The sequence below is a fragment of the Furipterus horrens genome, unplaced genomic scaffold (genome assembly GCF_987537825.1).
Source record: "Furipterus horrens unplaced genomic scaffold, mFurHor1.1.pri manual_scaffold_1, whole genome shotgun sequence".
NCBI classification, from domain to species: Eukaryota; Metazoa; Chordata; class Mammalia; order Chiroptera; family Furipteridae; genus Furipterus; species Furipterus horrens.
The window spans coordinates 189,949,671-189,967,458 of NW_028327171.1; the positions used below are offsets into that span (position 1 = coordinate 189,949,671).

Genomic DNA, 17,788 nt, shown 5'->3' on the forward strand with positions numbered 1-17,788 from the left:
AAGTATTGACTGTTAATGACCTGTTTAAATAAAACATTTAATTTTCTTTCTTCCCACCGGACAAAGGACTTAGTAGCAATGACATTTCTAAACCAAAGGCTAACCCTGCTTTTCTAAAGCGGCAGAGCCACGGCTTTTAAATGGGAATTTTTTGTCTGACATTTGCCCTTAAAATGCTTTCCAGTGAACTTGTTCTCACAGAGGGTTTAGTACATTGAAGTGTCTTTGAATACACATGCAACCTTGAGATCCTTTTTTTCCCTTCAAGCGAAACAAAAGTCTAGGTAAATATCTCTGTATGAAAATCATATTTCAGTCATCATTCTGTGTTTCATTGTTTATGTGTCCTCATTCCTAATAATTAAAGCAACTGCCTCTAAGGAACAAGGCACTGCACAGGAACTTTTATTAAACTGTGGGAGTTAAACCACAGGAGAAAGAGCTAAAGCACTTGGAATATAAGAGACTTCAGTAATTACAAGACCAGATAAGGAACAATGAAGGAGCTGAGGGAACAGGACGAGGGTACAAAACAGAAGAGAGATTAGGCAATGGGAAAGTTAAACAACAGAAAACCTACATAATGTTAAATTTAAACCAAGTCCCAATTTTATAGAACACTTACTCTTTCCAGCTGGCATGCAAGTACCCATGTCTGTGCTAGGTGACTTAACACTTAGTCATTGACCAGTTCAAAGGTGATTTTACAGTTGTCAACGTAAGAAACAGCCAAACCTGAAGAGAACTGGTATGAGTTTATGTGGGCCAAACTGACTTACAATCAGTTGCCAGGAAGCAAAATCTCAAGGGACTGAGATAATGCTCCAGAGAATGGCTGTCTTACAGCTTACTTTATACATTAGAATCAAAGGAGGAGACCTAAGGAGGGTCAGTCACATGAAATCCAGTGGTGGTAGATTAGGGAGGTGGGAGAAAGCAAAACAGGGACATCTCTGAGATTGGATAAAAAGTCAAATAAAGAGAGATACCTCTTTACAGGTAGTTAACAATTAACCTTTAGTGCAGCACTTAGATGTGGTCTGATGCTCTGGGCATGGTGGGTGTGTCCTGAGGGGTCTGGAAAAGGAGATCACTCTGCCATTCCAAAGGTAATGTTATTTTAGATGCAAATAGACAGTAGACAAGCTCACTTCCTGTAAAGACTGACCTTTGTCAAGGAAGCTACAGGCCTAGGACATGACTAGCGACCCTCTCTCGCTTTTAGGAATTTGTACATTCAGACCACCCTGTGTGGTTACTTTTGGTCTCTGAGTTTGTAAGGCCACCAGGCAGACCTCCCCTGAGCTTGTCAGGTTTAGTATATGGCCCCTTCCCCCTCCACACAGAGAAATAGCCTCGTACATTGGAGCAACACCCACTCCTTTTATTTATTTGTTTTTTTAAGTTGAATTTTCAGCTTTCTGCTACCCTAGTTGCTAAGCATCACTCCCAGGGCCCTTAGAGACTTGTAATACCTGAGAGCTGAAAAGGACCACAGCAGTCATGTACTCTGAAGGGCAGAGAATATGCCACTCCAAAACACGACTGTAAGAGGTCAGAACGTGCCACCCAGAATATGCCACTTTAACATATGGATTAGGCATTTGAAAAACAGAAAATTCAGGGAAAAGCTTTCCCTGAACTCCCCTCATCTGCCCACAGACCGATTCTCCAAAAGGAACTTAACTGTCATAATAAATCCCCTCCCCAGAGTTTCACCAGCCAGGGACTATTGCTCTTGTCACAGGAAAGGAGATAGAAGTTGACACCACAACCAGGCATACGTTTTTACGAACCTCATACCTTCCATCTATTCCTCTAAGGGCCCATTCATCTTTCCTAAAAGTCATGTGCTCTCCCCTAAGGGACTAACCCTCCACTCCCTTTCCCTATTAATATGGTATTTAATCCTGACTTTTGAACCATCTCCAGGAGTTCCTTGTTCTTCTGGAATATTTACCATGTATACATAAAGTATACATGTCAATAAAATTGCTTGTTTATTTTTTTCTTATTAATCTGTCCTTTGTTACAAGGGTCTCAGCTGAGAAATCAGAAGGATAGAAATAATATTATTTTTCATCCCCTACAACTCCAACCTTTTATTCTACAGCTGGTCTCTGAGGAAGCCCTCATGCTGTACTGTGACAATCTAGAACCTTTACTCAAATTCCCATCAGGATTAATGGTGTCCCATACAGACAGATGTGCAGCCTTTCAGCTCTATCAACACTTATCTCCTGTCTCCCAATCTCAGAGCACTGCTCCCTGCAAAGGGCCAATTGATGGCTGTATAAAATGAAATAAATTAATTCGAGATATCGCACCTTCTTCCAGAGACAAAAGCATGATGTAAGATGTGTAAAAATGCAGATGTCTCTTATGATGTTTATGATAGGTTAGGAATCTGCACTCTGGGAGACTACTGGACACTGGTTTGAAAGAAAGGCCTTTTGTTGCTCATCCAGTCACAGTCCATAGCTGACTTCTTGATTCTTCCTCTGTGAGGCAGCCATGAGAACACGCCTCAGGATCTGTGGGATCCCAACACTGTCTGGGCTGTACCAAAGTCAGATACAGAAACAACTTAATTACTTTCGTTTAGGAAAAAGAAGCAGTTAAACATTAGACCCAGGAATGTGATGGAGCCCTAGGGCAGTCTTGCTGAACCGAAGAAACAATTTGTTGGAGGAGGGCCCACTGAATGCAGTTTCTTGCACTCTCGCCTGAGGCAGGAAGCTGTAGGAAAACAGTCATTTCTTTGTAGCCCGTGTGTTTCTGACTATTCTTAAGTGAGGTTAGTGGTTTGCTCTGCTGTTTGTGTGCCCTGCGGATAAGTTCAAGGCCTACACATTACTTGCCTGCCCAGCCTGAGAAGGCAGGGTGCTGGGATCAGTTTAATTCTCCTTGCAGAGTTCTTACTACAATGAGACCCATGACTTGTTTATTGGTTTTGAGGTGCTATAGGCACAGTGGTTGGGGCATCTGGATCAGGCTGCCTGGGTTGGAGTCCTGGCCCTGCCCCTGACTATGGGACCCTGAGCCTCAACTTTCACATATGTAAAATAGGGATAATCATAATTTCTACTTTATATGGGGTATAAGGGTTAAATGAAAAAATGTGTGTCAAGCACTTAGCAGAGCGTCTGGCACATTATAAATGCTCCATAAGTGTGCCAATAATTATTTTAAATCATTATTTTAAAAAGTTTTCTTATGTATTTCCTCTGGTTCCATAATCCAATTCAAGAAAGTGATGTAATACCTGAGAACAAGAAAGTGAACCTAAAAGCAAGAATAGCTTTCAGAGAAACAAAAGTGAAACTTTAGTACTACCTACACAACAAAACATGAGGGAAAACAGCAACAGGGAAGTCAGAAAGCAATGTGGCATTTTAATACATTGTTTTAACTTTTTATATTTAATGATTGCATGAGAAATATAAATATGTATTTTTAAACTGTTAATTAGATTGTCATATATATTAAACTTCACTGTACTATATTAATTAGAAATGCTGAAACAAACATATTTGCCAGAATTTGTACTATTCACTTTTATTTTTCATAAAGAATATTTGTCTTTGTCATTAACTAATACATTTTCTGACTGGCATTAATGCATATTAAGTAAGATCTTTGCATATTGAGTAGTTCAGTTTGCATAAGTTTGTGCATGAAGTGATTGGTGGTAACTTTATTTGTGGTTTATTAATTTTCCACTGGAGAAGTGTATAGATTGATATTTGGTGATAAATGATGACATTCTTTTCTTTGGGACTGATAGATTTTCATAATAAGGTTTTGACTATGAAATATATATCCAGAAAGAAGTAAGATTAATTGATTATTTCATAAATAAAATTTCAGTCTACAATTTTCTTGATCTTTATTTTTCTCTGAGATATATATAAAACTTAGATGCCTGCTGTATGTGTTTGTAATGTTATTAATGAAAACTAAAGTATAATTTAGAGGGAAAGTATTTCAAATAATACTTAAGCTATTGAAATGTTGCGTCAGTATCAGGACTCATATTTCTGGTTATCTTAACTTTATATTTATTTTTTGATATGCCTGGAACATGTACTATGGATTTAAATAGTTAGGCCTCAGTAACTGTTTTGTTCCAAGAACAGTCTTAAGTGATAATAGGAATTGGAAACCAAGTTCTTCCCCAAGAAGTCAGAAGTTTCAATACCTTTCTTGTGGATCTAAAGCTCTTGTGAATGAGCTCTGTTAGGATATGGGCATCAAAAATAAATCCAGTCAAATAACAGGTCATTTACATAATAATTTGTTAATCATCTTTTGCATAATGATTTAAATAGACATCAGTCACATCCAGGAGTGACACCCTGTCACACTTGATGACCAAGCATGATGTGAGGGAAATCGGAGGTCTGTTGATCACTCACTTCGCAGCATTGCATGCTTCTCAGGTTAACCCAGGGGTCTGGGACAATGAGGGCTGGGGTTTCAAGTTGCTGAACTTTGGGCCTGTCATTTGAGAAGGAGTGACAAGATGTTTCCTGGAGGCAAATTTCCTTAACTATCTAAATTAAACAGTTAAGAGTCAAATTGAGTTGATCTGTCCCGATATAGTTCATAGCAGACAACAGAATCCCAAAAGAATAGGAGCACAGCAGTTTCACTGTCACAGGGGAGAGGCTCAGGAAATGTCATGAGCATGCCATGCTATGCCGGTGCAAGGTATGCTTTTGAATTTTATTGAGGGACCAGTGCCAATAGAGGGCTTTGGACACTCAATGAGGACCACTGAAGACCAGCCTCTCTTGTCCCATCATTTCCCTAGCATTTGTCCTTATCAATAGAATCCAGTTTCGGGGACGATGTGATGAGTGCAACACAAGTAATAGTGTGGCACAAACACTTCAAAGATGGTTGAGAATCTGTTGAAACTGATCCACATTCTGGAAGGCCTGCAACAAGCAGAACACCTGAGAATGTTGAACGTGTACCTGCTGCAATCAACAAAGATCAGCAACTGACAGTGCGAGAACTAGAAGCTGATCTGGGGATTCCAAAGACTACTGTGTCTGTGATTTTGACGCAGTATCTTGGCATGAAACGTGTTGTGGCAAAATTGGTTCCAAGGCTTCTGCTATAGAGCAGAAGGAACATTGTGCTGCAGTTGCTAATGATTTGATTTAGAACACTACCAATGAACCAGATTTCCTCAAGAATATCATAACTTTGAAGGAGACTGAGGCATCATCGTCCTATGTACAATGTTTCTTGTATCTTGTATCTTCTTCAATAAATGTCTCCATTTTCCATATTATGTGGCTGGATGCTTTCTGGATAGACCTCGTATATGTATGAGTGTGTGTGTATATATTGCCCTGTGAATATTATATATATGTGCATACATTTTTTATCCTGTGAATATAGCTCACCAGTCAATGGTGCCATCTCAGTAAATTTTTGTCCTCAGTGGAATTCCTCCCTCATACCTCTATGGATTATAATACTCTAGATTTAGAAAATGCTGCATACCCAAATCCTAGACATCAAAGCAAAACAAAAACAAAAAACCTTTTCGCTCAAATTTCACAGATCTCCATAATGGCAAGATTAGATGTGTCCAGAAGATTTAGCTAATCTAGTCTAATGAAAGGAACCATGGCTTACAGATCTATCCTAACAAGTAGCGCCAAATCCAGCTGTCACCTTTGGTCCTTTATAGTTCCATAGGTATAACCTGTATTTCTCTGTCCTTCACTCACTTCCTCCCCCATCTTGATTCTCTCACACACTGATACATACACTATCATACACAGAAAAAATAAACAAATAAAGTATATACATGATGCCAAAGCTTCTTTGTAAATAAGAAAATCAACCATCCAGATGTCTTCCAGTAACCTGATTGTAGACCATCTTGTAGGCATTGTGATGACTGATCACAGGTTTCACTTTTTATGTATGGCTTGTAAACAGAAACACCTGGTTATTTGTCCTTGTACCTCACATATGATCTCTTTTCACTGGTACGCATGATCAGAAAATAATCCTGTTGTCTTTTACTAGTAACTCTCAGGGGCAGGAATAAATGAGAATGAAATTCAGATAATACTTGCCAGCTAGTATTATTTACTTTCTCCCATATGTCAAGTCAGAGTGTTTAAGATTTATCATTTGGAAACTATTTAAATGGGAGGTGTGTTTAATGGGATGGACACTCTTAGCAGAGCGTATGGGAAGGAGCTGCCTTAATGGGGATCAAGTATGCAGTGTCTCTCCTGCTCCTATGCCCACATGCATGTGTCTGTCATTTGGAAAATTATAAAAATAAAATCTTACTGTTCGTAATATTTGGTAATATATAATGATATAACTGTGTGGATTCCTGTTTGAGGATTACAAGAGTTAAGATTACATATGGCCAAGCTTTCATCCTTAAATCAACAAAAGGTAATTGATCTGAAGTTATAGCTTATTTTCTAGGTTTAAAAGAAAATAATGGGGAGAAATCTGAGAATTTCTACAAGTTATCCCTAAAGTGTATCAACTGTAGATACACTCCTTGTAACAAAAGTCAAAAAGAATATAGGAAAGCGTGTCAGTGGTTCTTGATTGACAAAATCATTTAACATGCAGATAGGTAGTATATTGATATCTTGACCTGTTTAGCTGCTAATCTGGACCAAAATGTTCACTCATTTTAAGTCATTTATACCCTATTTCAAAAAGAGATTGGAGGGACTTCCGGCCAAGATGGAGGCTTAGACGGACACGCTAGGTCTCCCTCTACAACTATAGAGGAATACAACTACTTCAAAACAAAGGATAACTAGAAATTCCAGAAAATAAAACTACACGGAAGTCCAACATATGAAGTTATAAACTAGCGGTGCCATTTGGGCAGGTAAGAGTTAAAGAGGGCAGTGCTGTTTGCGGTCGCACCCGGAGCGGCAGGCAGCGAGGAGTCCCGGTGGCCAAGCCCCTGGCGGTGCGCGACTCCGGAGCTGGGGAGAGCGGCTACGCAAGCCCCTGGCGGTGCGCGACCCTGGCGAGGAGTCCCGGTGGCCAAGCCCCTGGCGGTGCGCGACTCCGGAGCTGGGGAGAGCGGCTACGCAAGCCCCTGGCGGTGCGCGACCCTGGCGAGGAGTCCCGGTGGCCAAGCCCCTGGCGGTGCGTGACTCCGGAGCTGGGGAAAGCAGCCACCGCATCGCCTTGAACAGTGAGGCCCAGGGGGGCGGGAGGACGGATCCCGGTCTCCTAGCTGAATAACTGTGTGAATCCATCTTGGACCCCCGCCCCCAAAGAAAGCACCACAGGGCTGCGAAATAGGTCGCGGACAAGCAGGCGCCGGTCGCTAATTTGTGACGTGTACACAGGCACTGCCCCCGACAGCCAGCCCAAGAAAACAAAACGCATCTGTCAAAATGAGGCAGACAACTATAGAAATCCCGGTGGCACAGCTCACCAGGCAACAGATGAAGAACCTGACAGATGAACAAATAAGAAACCTGTCAGAGGCTCAGTTCTGGGCCATTGTTATCAGGTGGCTTACAGAATTCACAAAAGAGCAGGAAAAAGATATGAAAGAAGCGAAAAACTTTCATAACGAAAGGAACAAAACAACATACGAGACAGAAGGAAGGGAAATAAAATCCAGAGTTCATTTCAACAAACTGGAATATGGAGAAGGAACAAGCAGTCAACCAATGCAGCGAGAGGTAATGGGAAGCAACAACGAAAGGATCAGAAACCTCTGGGACAGCTATAAAAGGCCCAACATAAGAATCATTGGTTTGCCAGAGAATGAGGAAGATGAACTAGAACTTGAAAAATTGAGTGAAAATATAATAAAGGAGAACTTCCCAGACTTGGGAAAGGGAATAGACCTGCAGGTCCAGGAAGCAAGGAGAGTTCCCAAGAGACTGGACCCAGGGAGAACCACTCCAAGACACATTATAATCAAAATGTCAAAAATTAAAGATAAAGAGAGAATCTTAAAAGCAGCAAGAGAGAAGAAAAGAATTATGTACAAAGGGGTCCCAATTAGACTATCAGCTGACTTCTCAAGGGAAACCCTACAAGCAAGAAGAGACTGGCAAGAAATATTCAAAGTAATGAAAATCCAAAACCTACAACCACGAATACTCTATCCAGCGAAATTGTCATTCAGAATAGAAGGACAGAGAAAGTGTTTCCAGGACAAAATAAAACTGAAAGAGTTCATTAGATCCAAACCACTGTTATATGAGATGTTAAAGGGACTGGTTTAAAAAAAAACAGAAGCTAGGGAGATGAAACAAAGGCAAACTAAATAGGCAACGAGAGGGGAAGAGGAACTGTGGGTACGGGAAGCATATTGGGGGGAGGTCAACAGGGAGGGGGAATGGGGAAAGGGAGGGAGATGATATAGGAATTGGGGATCAAGGTAGGAGGGAATGGAATAGACGGAGAGAGGTTGGGAGGAACTGTATGCACAACTAATGGACATAATCTAAAAGGGGGGGACAACTGGAGGGAGGGGGGCCACCGGGTGGAGGGGAGCAGAGGGAAGGGAAATTGGCACAAATGTAATAATTTAATCAATAAAACACATTAAATCTGAAAAAACAAAAAAGAGATTGGAACTACTAAAAACTTAAGATCTAGCTCCATAATAATGGTGAAATATTTAAACCAGATGAGAAGGAAAACACCAACGCTTAATGTTAAGAATATACATTTCAGAACGGGCTACTTCACAAAGAAGATTGGACACCAAAGGCAGAAAACGTAAAGAACTTAGGGAAACAGAAGGATTATGGGCAGTTGTAAGGGTCCATTTAAAACTCAGGATCATGAATTTATGGTCATTAAAAATATAGTGGCGATATGGGTGTTCATGATAAGTTGCTAAGTGAAAAAGCAAGTTTTAACACTACTGTATACAGTGTTTCTGATAGTTAAATCTGGAGTCGTTTCTCCTATTTCTTCCTGGAATGCATGATGTGCTTAAATACGTGCAGGAAAGACTCAATAAATGTTTGTTATATTATCTAGAGGCTGATAAAAGCTTCAGGACAGTAAGGATTGTAATGGCAATGCTTAGTTAATATAGGTACACTTTTCCTCCTCTCATGGCTTTGACCACCCTTCTTTTACATAATAAGAAGAAACACTTTGGGTGCATACGCATCTGTCTTTGTCATTTTTCATGTCAATACGATATGAATAAAATATTTTACATTGTCTTCTAGAGTTATCATAACATGCTTTTAGAATATATATAAGACAAGTGCTTAGCTTGAAAGTATTTTTACATTCTAAAATGGTATTTATGATTATGTCTGAATGAAATTGTTTATTGTGTTGGAAGACAGTGTAAAAATAACACATTAGGAAATCAATTTTAAAACTTTAAACTTAATCTTTTTTCCCTTCTTTATAGGGCTTATTCCACTAGAAACAAGATGGCTGAGCTCAATACTCATATGAATGTCAAGGAGAAGGTAAGATAAAGTTGTATGTAGGTTTGCAGAAACTCCAAATTGGATAATGTAGTCTCTAGCTGGTAAAATTTAAATTTCAATGGATGAAGGGGAAAATGGTTTTGGGGGGGATAAATAGTAAGATTGACACAGTAGGAAACCACTCAGCAAAATCGTAAGTAGTATTTACTGAATGTATATTAAGCATATTAATTCATTTTCTCATTTAAGCTTGACCAAAACCCCATAAAGTTAAAACTGTTGTCATTCTTATTTTACAAAAGAGGAAATGAGGCACAGAGAAGTGATATGTCTAAATTCACATAAGTAGTAAGTGACAGAGCTGAGATTAGAACCCAGGTAGTGCTGTTCTACAGTCCATACTCTGCCATCATGCTGGTTGCATCTGAGCACTAGAGTATTATGTTATGTCTTCGGAGATACCTCATATAGAGATATCCAAAGCCTCACCTAGGGGTCATGCTGTGTAACCTTTAAAGTTTCTTTTACCACTGAGAGTTCATGACTCTGAAAATCCCTCCTTCTCATTTGCTGGAAGTTGATTACACTTCAGAGTCCTTCCAAGTCTTGTCTTCCTCTGTGAACTGTCCTCCACTTAGGGTCACAATCCCTCACTTGCCATACATGCTACCTTGCACTGTTAGCTCTAAATGATCATAAACCATAGATCATATGAGACCGTGGAGGTAAATTTGTTCAACCCTTTCATCTGGAACCGTAGTACTGGGGCCCTAGAAGAGATTTGCACCTGAATAAAACGGAGAGAGACAGCCTGGACTGGAACTCTGTCCATTTTCCATGTGGCCTCTTCCTACCTCCACTAGTCTGTTAACTAGCAAAGGGCAGGAATTTGTCTTTCATTCCTTTGTGTCCCCATAGCACCTAAAACACAAAATGAAGAACAAGAGAAGTAGCATTTGTGGAGTTCTTACTCTTTTTTCTTTTTTTTTTTTTTTTTCCATTTAGCAAACATGTATCAGACCCCTACTTTGTGCCAAACACAGTTCTAGATGCTAAGGATATGGCCCTAAACATGTAGATGAGGTCCCCGCTCCGCTGGAGCTTGCTTTTTGGGGACGGAAACAGAGAAGAAACAAGAGCATTCTGATGAACACAGTCATTTCTGATAGTGATAACTACCATGAGGAAATGATAGCAAGGGGAGGCGGCCTGTTTAGATAGAGCTGGTCAGGGCAACCCTCTTGGAGAAGGTGATATTTGAGCTGAGATAAAGACAGCCAGAAAGAAACACCATGCAAAGATCCAAGGGTAGAGCATTCCGGATGGAAAAGTAAAAGCAGATTGCCTCGGTGGACTAAGCTGAATGTTTTTGAAGAGTACGTGGTCGGTGTGGCCACAGTGCAGGAGGCAGAAGGGATGGTGATATGAGGTGAGATCAGAGTGAGGCAGGAGCCAGTGTTGGTAAAATATCGGCACTTCACCTGTGTTCCTGGACCTCTAATGGATCCATGGGTAGAATGCAGGGTTCCATGAACTTGGATGGAAAAAAATACATTTTCATTTTCACTAACACCTACGAGAAATTTAGCATTTCCTTCAGTCATGAATGTAGGCAAAGGACAAAATACCCACAGCAGTAGCAGGAGTACCTGTGACTTTCCAGACTGGGAATGTCCTCATGTCGAATTATATTGGTAGCAGATCTCCTGAATATTGTTTGTTCATCACTACTTCAAAACTGCTGTAGTTATAGAGCCTGCACTTCACTGTGTAATTTGATGTTGATAGAGAAGTACATGTATTACCATAGCATAAATTTGTTTTATCATTAATATTTTAACTTTATTTCAGTAGGAGTGGTTTCCTTTGTGATCAGATATATTTTATTTCATGAGTTTTAAGACATTATTCTTAGAAGGAGCTCATAGACTTCACCAGAACGCCAAAGGGGGTCTGTGCCCCGAAAGGTTTAGAACCTGGGACAGAGCCACGAAGGGCTTTATTCAAAACTGGAATTTTATGTGCTACCTTAAAAATTGATGCACATTTTTTATCCATTATATTCCATAGTATGTTCCATATATTATTTTAATGCAAGACTGTTTTTACTTATTGACCGCTGAGCACACAATAGCAGAAAGATACGGCCTTTCTATATCATGGCTTCATCTTCTCCCTGCCTCAGAGTCATATTCTCAGGGGAGATAATGTTTTCCCCAGTTTGAGAAACTGGGCCCCGCACCACACTGCTGACCAGACATTGGCCTCTTTCCAAATGTCTGTTGATGGAGGGATTGCACAGCTTCTAAAGTTGGGCTGTGGGGAGGAAAAGCACTTTAACCCACCAGAGTCTTAGAAATTGATTCCCTGCAAATTTTAACTATTGTACAGACCAATATGGTAGTTACAGCAGTAAAAGATAGAGTGCCTTGTTCCAAACAGGTGGCATCAAGCCAGCAGGAGGAAGATGGCTAGTGTGTCAGCACATGCCACAAAGGTCAGAGTAAACATTCCATACACTGGCTTTAGGTACCACATTATCTGCCTGCCATGGTCAATGTCACATATGCATATGAAGATTAACAGCAAATGGTGTTTTCGCTATCCCACTTCAGTAACTTATCAAAAGGTTGGCATTATTTTGAAAGGGTGATATTTAAGTTGTAAATATTATCAGTCCACATGACAATGAAAGTAGAGTGCCTCTGACTCAATTAGTAAATTCCATCTTCCTATGTCGAAAGGTTAATAGATTTCTCAACTCAATAAATAAATCATAATAAGCAACTGAAAATTTTGATCATTTATAGTTTCCCATTGATTTATTTCAGTACATTTGTTTCCTTTAGTTATTAGCTTTTATGGCCTTTTTATGATTAGTTTGTTTCTCAATCTGTCACACAGAGCAATGACATTTTAGTTCTGAAAATTAAGAATAATAACAACTGTTATGTCTTAAATTATAAATTATAAGCGTTTAGATATCTGAGAACAGATCTATGTAATGTTCTTATACAATATCTAGTCAAGCACTACGGGAAATTAAATACTCAATAAAAGCCTTGCCATGAAATGAGCTCATCAGTTACCGCTAGTGGGTCCACTGTTGGGGGAATTGAAAAGGAGTAGGTGCTTTGATGAGGAAATAATTTCTGTCCTCAGGCAGCTTTTAATTCAAAGGAGGAACTAATAACTTCAGGTTTAATATCTAAGGCAACTGAAATTTACAACTGACACTCTGTGACTGCTTTATTTTAAAATATCCTTATATTATTGGATTGTAACTGTAAAGATTTAAATTGGCACTATTGTTGGAGTCGAAGTACAGTCTCCTTAGTGTGACGTGTATGATCCATCTCCAGTGTGATCTGACCACCATCTCCTTTTGCACCTTCATCTTTCGCCCCTTCTGCACACACACCCCGCAGCAGCCATCCTGACCTTGGATGTTTCTACCCCCAGGACTACGCAAAGGCAGTTTTCTCTCTCTAGGATGTCCTCCTCACAGACCCAGCCCTCACCTTTTTATGAACCTCTCAGATATCTCCTTTCTCCTTCCTTCGGCCCCTGCTGAATTATTGTACTTCTTCTATTGTCTGTTTTGCTTCAGTGGGGTTTTCTGCATTCTACATGCAGCCATGGCTACTTGCTTTGTGATTGTCAGCTGTCTGTCTCCTCAGGTAAGATTGTGTGCCCCTTGGGGACAGGATCTGGGCCTTTCACCTAGGTAACCCCCAATTAGAATCAGATAAATGAATGGATAACGGATGAATGCACATGCCTGCTTGGAAAGTTAAGTTCTTTAGAGACTACATTTCCCATTCAGGATATTTTGCAAAATCTCAAACCTTCTTGAAAACTGAAATATCGGTTAATGGAAATGTCATCTCATTTTACTTCTCTCTTTGCTAATAAATAAAGCAAGTTTTAAATTGCTTCTAGAAACAGAAGCTATGGTTACTTAGGTGATTCTGCCAACAAGCAGCATGTTTATGAGCTGCTTATCAAATACAGGTGGTGGCAGATAGGTTTCACAATTACAAGTGATGTCTTTTAGTGAGTAACTAGTCATATCCCACTATGACAAAAAATAATAATAAAAAAGAAAGGAAGGAAGGAGAGGGGGATCGAGGAGGGGAGGAAAAGAGGGAGGGAGGGTGAGAGAGAGGAAGGTAGTAAGGGAGGGAAGAGGGAATCCCTATTCTCATTTTGTTAAGAAGAGATACCAGAACAAAATCTTTAAGCTAATGAGGGAATCTTATATTTAAGGCATACTCACTTTTACAGCTCTTTTCTAAATGATATGTTTTTAAATAAAGTCAACATTAGAAAATTATAGAGGAGCTAAGGATAGGACACAGTAGTGACTATTTCAGTATTTCTCATATGAAACACTAGGGGTACCAAGCCAAAATGACTTACAAAATTTTAGATGATAGTTCTCAACTGAATAAGAAAGGTTTATTAGGACTAGCATAGATAAAAAGAAAAATTTTAGGTATTTTCATGCATTATTATGAATCAGTTTAAGTAGAATACAATTCAGCAATAAGATTTGATGATGGAAGGCAAAGAGGGTCCTTGTGGGATAAATGGGATTAATATTTCTGACAACCCAGTATGTTTGGGAAGTAAGCTCCAGGGAGGTAAAGTCGTGGAAAAAACATGGAGTTTGGAGACAGAAGCAGGATTACTAGCTCCTCAATTACTAGTTGAGCAGTCTGGAACAAGTCCCTTAACTTGTATGGGCCTCAGTTTCCTACTCTGTAGATCGGATGTGATAATAAAGCCTACTTAACAAAGTTATCCAATACAGCAATAAATGTGGTGCTGCTTTATGAACTCTCAATTGTGTAAACTATAAACAATATACAGGAGCTCACCTGTTTATTTTACAATTTAAAAAGTGGGAAAGGAGCTCCAGTTAACATTTTTGTTTGGAACTCAGAATATAAATTCACATAGGTCTGAAATTTGAAAGAAAACAAAATAAAAAACCCAAATAAGAAAAAGGACATGAAACTGGACTTGACTTTTTCAAACTTCAATAGCTACTGCTGAGACTCAAGACAAATCAGTGAGACTAGAAAATATGGGACTATGGAAGTGAGGACTAGCTCAGTCTGGAATATCCTTGCTGAGCTGCACCACTTCCTGTGAATAGCTTTTAGAGCTGTTAGCGTTATAAAGGCAAATTGGTTGTAAACAATAATTATATAGAGTCATTGAAATAATGGGGAGGAATAGAAAAAAAGAGCCCCTTGTCTACAGTGGGAACAGAGAGGGGTCTCTCAACATTTGTGCCGCTGACTGATATAGAGACTGTGTCCGGAGTCTGCCCACAACAGATGAACCTATGTCCCATTTCCTTCTTTTTCTGTAACTGCCTTGATCTAGTATTTTACAAAGCGCCGAAATATAGTTCAAGTCTTTATGTGGGGTGAAGTGTGGCCAGAAAAACCCAAGCATTTGATTAGCGATTTTAGCAGGATCAGAGAAAGTACAGAAGAAACCTGTCATCATGCAACTTTAAAATATTAACTCCAGTTAGTAGAGAACACATTCCATGGGACTTGGGACAAGTCCCAATATGTAATTGTTTTTAAAAGGCCAAACCATGCAAGCTTTGGTGGCACATCTTAATTTCATAAGTTTTTAGGGGTATCTAAGTCAACTTAGCCCAATCCTTAAGTTCAAGCAGCAAGAGCGCAAAGCCACACACACAGCTTTCAGGTTTCACTACAGACAGGTTCTTGTCATCATTTTCTCAGAGGAAAGGGTCATTAAATTTCCCTTTCAAAGAAAGGAGAGACATTTGACAGTAGTTACTGCCTGATGTTTATGTACAGAACTTGCTGTTATTATTGCTTGGCAACTAGAAGAGATTTTGACAAGGAATCCAAAGGAACTGAATGAATAAATGGAAATGTCAGCATCAGTTTCAGGGGATAAGAAGAAATTTACTACTGCAGGGTTAGCATCACGATACTTTTGTGAAGCTAGGCTATTAGAAGTCACAGTGTTTTTGTTGTGCTTCTCCTGTCCCCTCTCCTCCCAGCCTTTCATTGTGGCCCTTTTGGCACTGTGGCTGAGAGGTACCCAAAAGATAGATGATTCATGTTAAAGAATACAAGAGATATACACAGTGGAATACTACTCAGCCATAAAAAAGAAGAAACTTTTCCCCTTTGCAACAGCATGGATGGACCTAGAGAGCATTACGCTGAGTGAAATAAGCCAGTCAGAGAAAGACAAATACCATGTGATTTCACTCATATGTGGAATTGAATGAACAAACTGAACTAATGCAAAATAGAGACAGACTCATAGATAAAGAGCAGGCTCACAGATCTGGGAGGTAGGTTAGGGGGCGGAGGGATCAAGCAAAAAGGATGAAGGGCTCATGGATTTGGACGACAGTGCAGTGATTGCAGAGGGTGAGGAGGAAGGTATAAAGGAGATAAATGGTAATGGAAAATATAATTAAAAAATTAAGAATACAAGAGCACATCAAAATTAAAACCTTTGGTAGCAGGAAAAGAGTTACCTCTGTTGGCAACCCCTTACGACTTATAAGTATTTCACCAATATTCTAGTTATTTCTCACAGTGATCCTTCATTTAACTTATACAATTTTTGCCTGTTTGAAAAACAACAAGACTGCAATGGTTTCTTCTCTTCTGATCTTGAGCATTAAAAACCTGTCTAGATAGATTAGGCAGGTAGATAAATAGCTCAGCTGACTGATTCAGCATTTAAAAGTATACTGTTTGTCTTATTATTAAAACCACTTTTTCTCTGTTAGTGATTTTCTCCACTACTTGATTACAAGGTCCTTATAAGCACAAATGGATGTTTTAATTTATTTGTATTTTTAATAGCTCTTATGATAGTATGCCCCCAGATACTTGTTAATCAATATTCAATTAAGTGATTGAGCCAAGATTGTATAGTGATGATTCTCAGGTATTAGGAAGATGGCAAGAGGAAGTGGAGCATGCCTTCCTGGTTTGAGACAAGCCTTAGAATGTCAGTAGGGAAAAAACAGGAGTAATGAGAAAAAGCATATTTGTGTCCACCTGAAGCCAAGATTGGGGGCAGGGGAGGGGACAAGGGGAGGGCTTATAACAAAAAAACCGAGTGGAAGGAAGCATGAGCAGGTAGGGAGACTCTACAGGCCTCCATGCAGGTCTTACATCTTTGAAAGAAGAGAGAGAAGAAAAGAAAATTAGCTAGGCAGCCTCAAATTGCAGTGTGATCCTAAGAACATCCTGGGGGGAGTGTGCCCTGGGCACAAAGGCACTGGGGGACCCACAGGGGTGACAGCTGGCCTGTCAGTCCGCTGTTCTTCCCATAGTGGGAGATTTCCTTAGCCACCACAATGTTTGAGAGTATAACAAAATGGCATGAAAGGCAACTGAAACACCTCTTTGGGAATTCAGACATATAAGAGAAAAGCATATGATTTATATATGTTCATTGACAAGAATTAATGGAAAATTTGAGAACCACTGTTCCAAAGTCATCAGTAAATTAAGACAAACTCTAGAATTCATTTCCCTTTCCTTAGTATGTTGAGTCATACTGCCACTAGTATAGGGAGTCTTCTCAACTTTCAGGGCAAGCGATGATTTAGTAGTCTCATTTTCTTTTAAAAGTATATTTTATTTCTAACCATATTCAAGGAAGCAAAAGGACAAGTTGATTCTACTGAAAAATGGTGTGTCCTTTGGTACACTGTGTAACTTCTCCAGGCTTCCGTTACCTTATCTGCCAAAGGAAGGAATTCACACAGGGGAACTCCAAAACCTGTTCCAACTCTGAGGCTGAAAGAATCCGTGGTTCTTCTCATCTCATGGGTGCCTTCAGGATCACAGACGGGGAGGGGCTGTGCCGGGGGAAGCCTTAGTCCTGATAGCAAGTAGCTGCCTCAGTTTGAATGTAGTACATGACCGTTCTGTACTCAGTTTCTTGTAAAATAGAGGAATTTGAGTAAACCCTCCCTGAGGTCCTTTTACTGTTCACTGGTTCAGGATTTCTGTTACTGCCCTGTCTGCGGGCCCTTCAGAACTCTGCTTCTCACTCCCTGAAGATAATTATCAGTAAAAATGTATTGAAAAGATGGTTGGGATCATTTATATAACTTACAGTTAACATTTGTCTTTAATTATTATAAGAACATTAATATGAGATTTACTCTCTTTAAGCCTGCAAGACAGTATTAATTATAAGCACAATATTGTAAAGCAGATCTCTAAAACTTAAGTCATCTTGTACAGCTGTAACTTTATGCCAGTTTAACAGCAACTCACCATTAATCACTTTCTCCCCCCCTGGCAACCACCATCTTTACT

General features: G+C 39.7%; 1 protein-coding gene across 6 annotated transcripts in view; it reads left to right on the forward strand.

Moving 5' to 3' along the window:
* Window positions 1-17,788, forward strand: part of SPATS2L (spermatogenesis associated serine rich 2 like) — a 150,699-nt gene that overhangs the window by 67,941 nt on the left and 64,970 nt on the right. For all 6 annotated transcript variants that reach the window (XM_090282291.1, XM_090282325.1, XM_090282318.1 and 3 more), the window contains one exon: window positions 9,413-9,473. In XM_090282291.1, coding sequence (XP_090138417.1) covers window positions 9,435-9,473 — 39 coding nt within the window. In that variant the 5' untranslated portion in view covers window positions 9,413-9,434. The remainder of the gene's footprint in view (window positions 1-9,412; window positions 9,474-17,788) is intronic.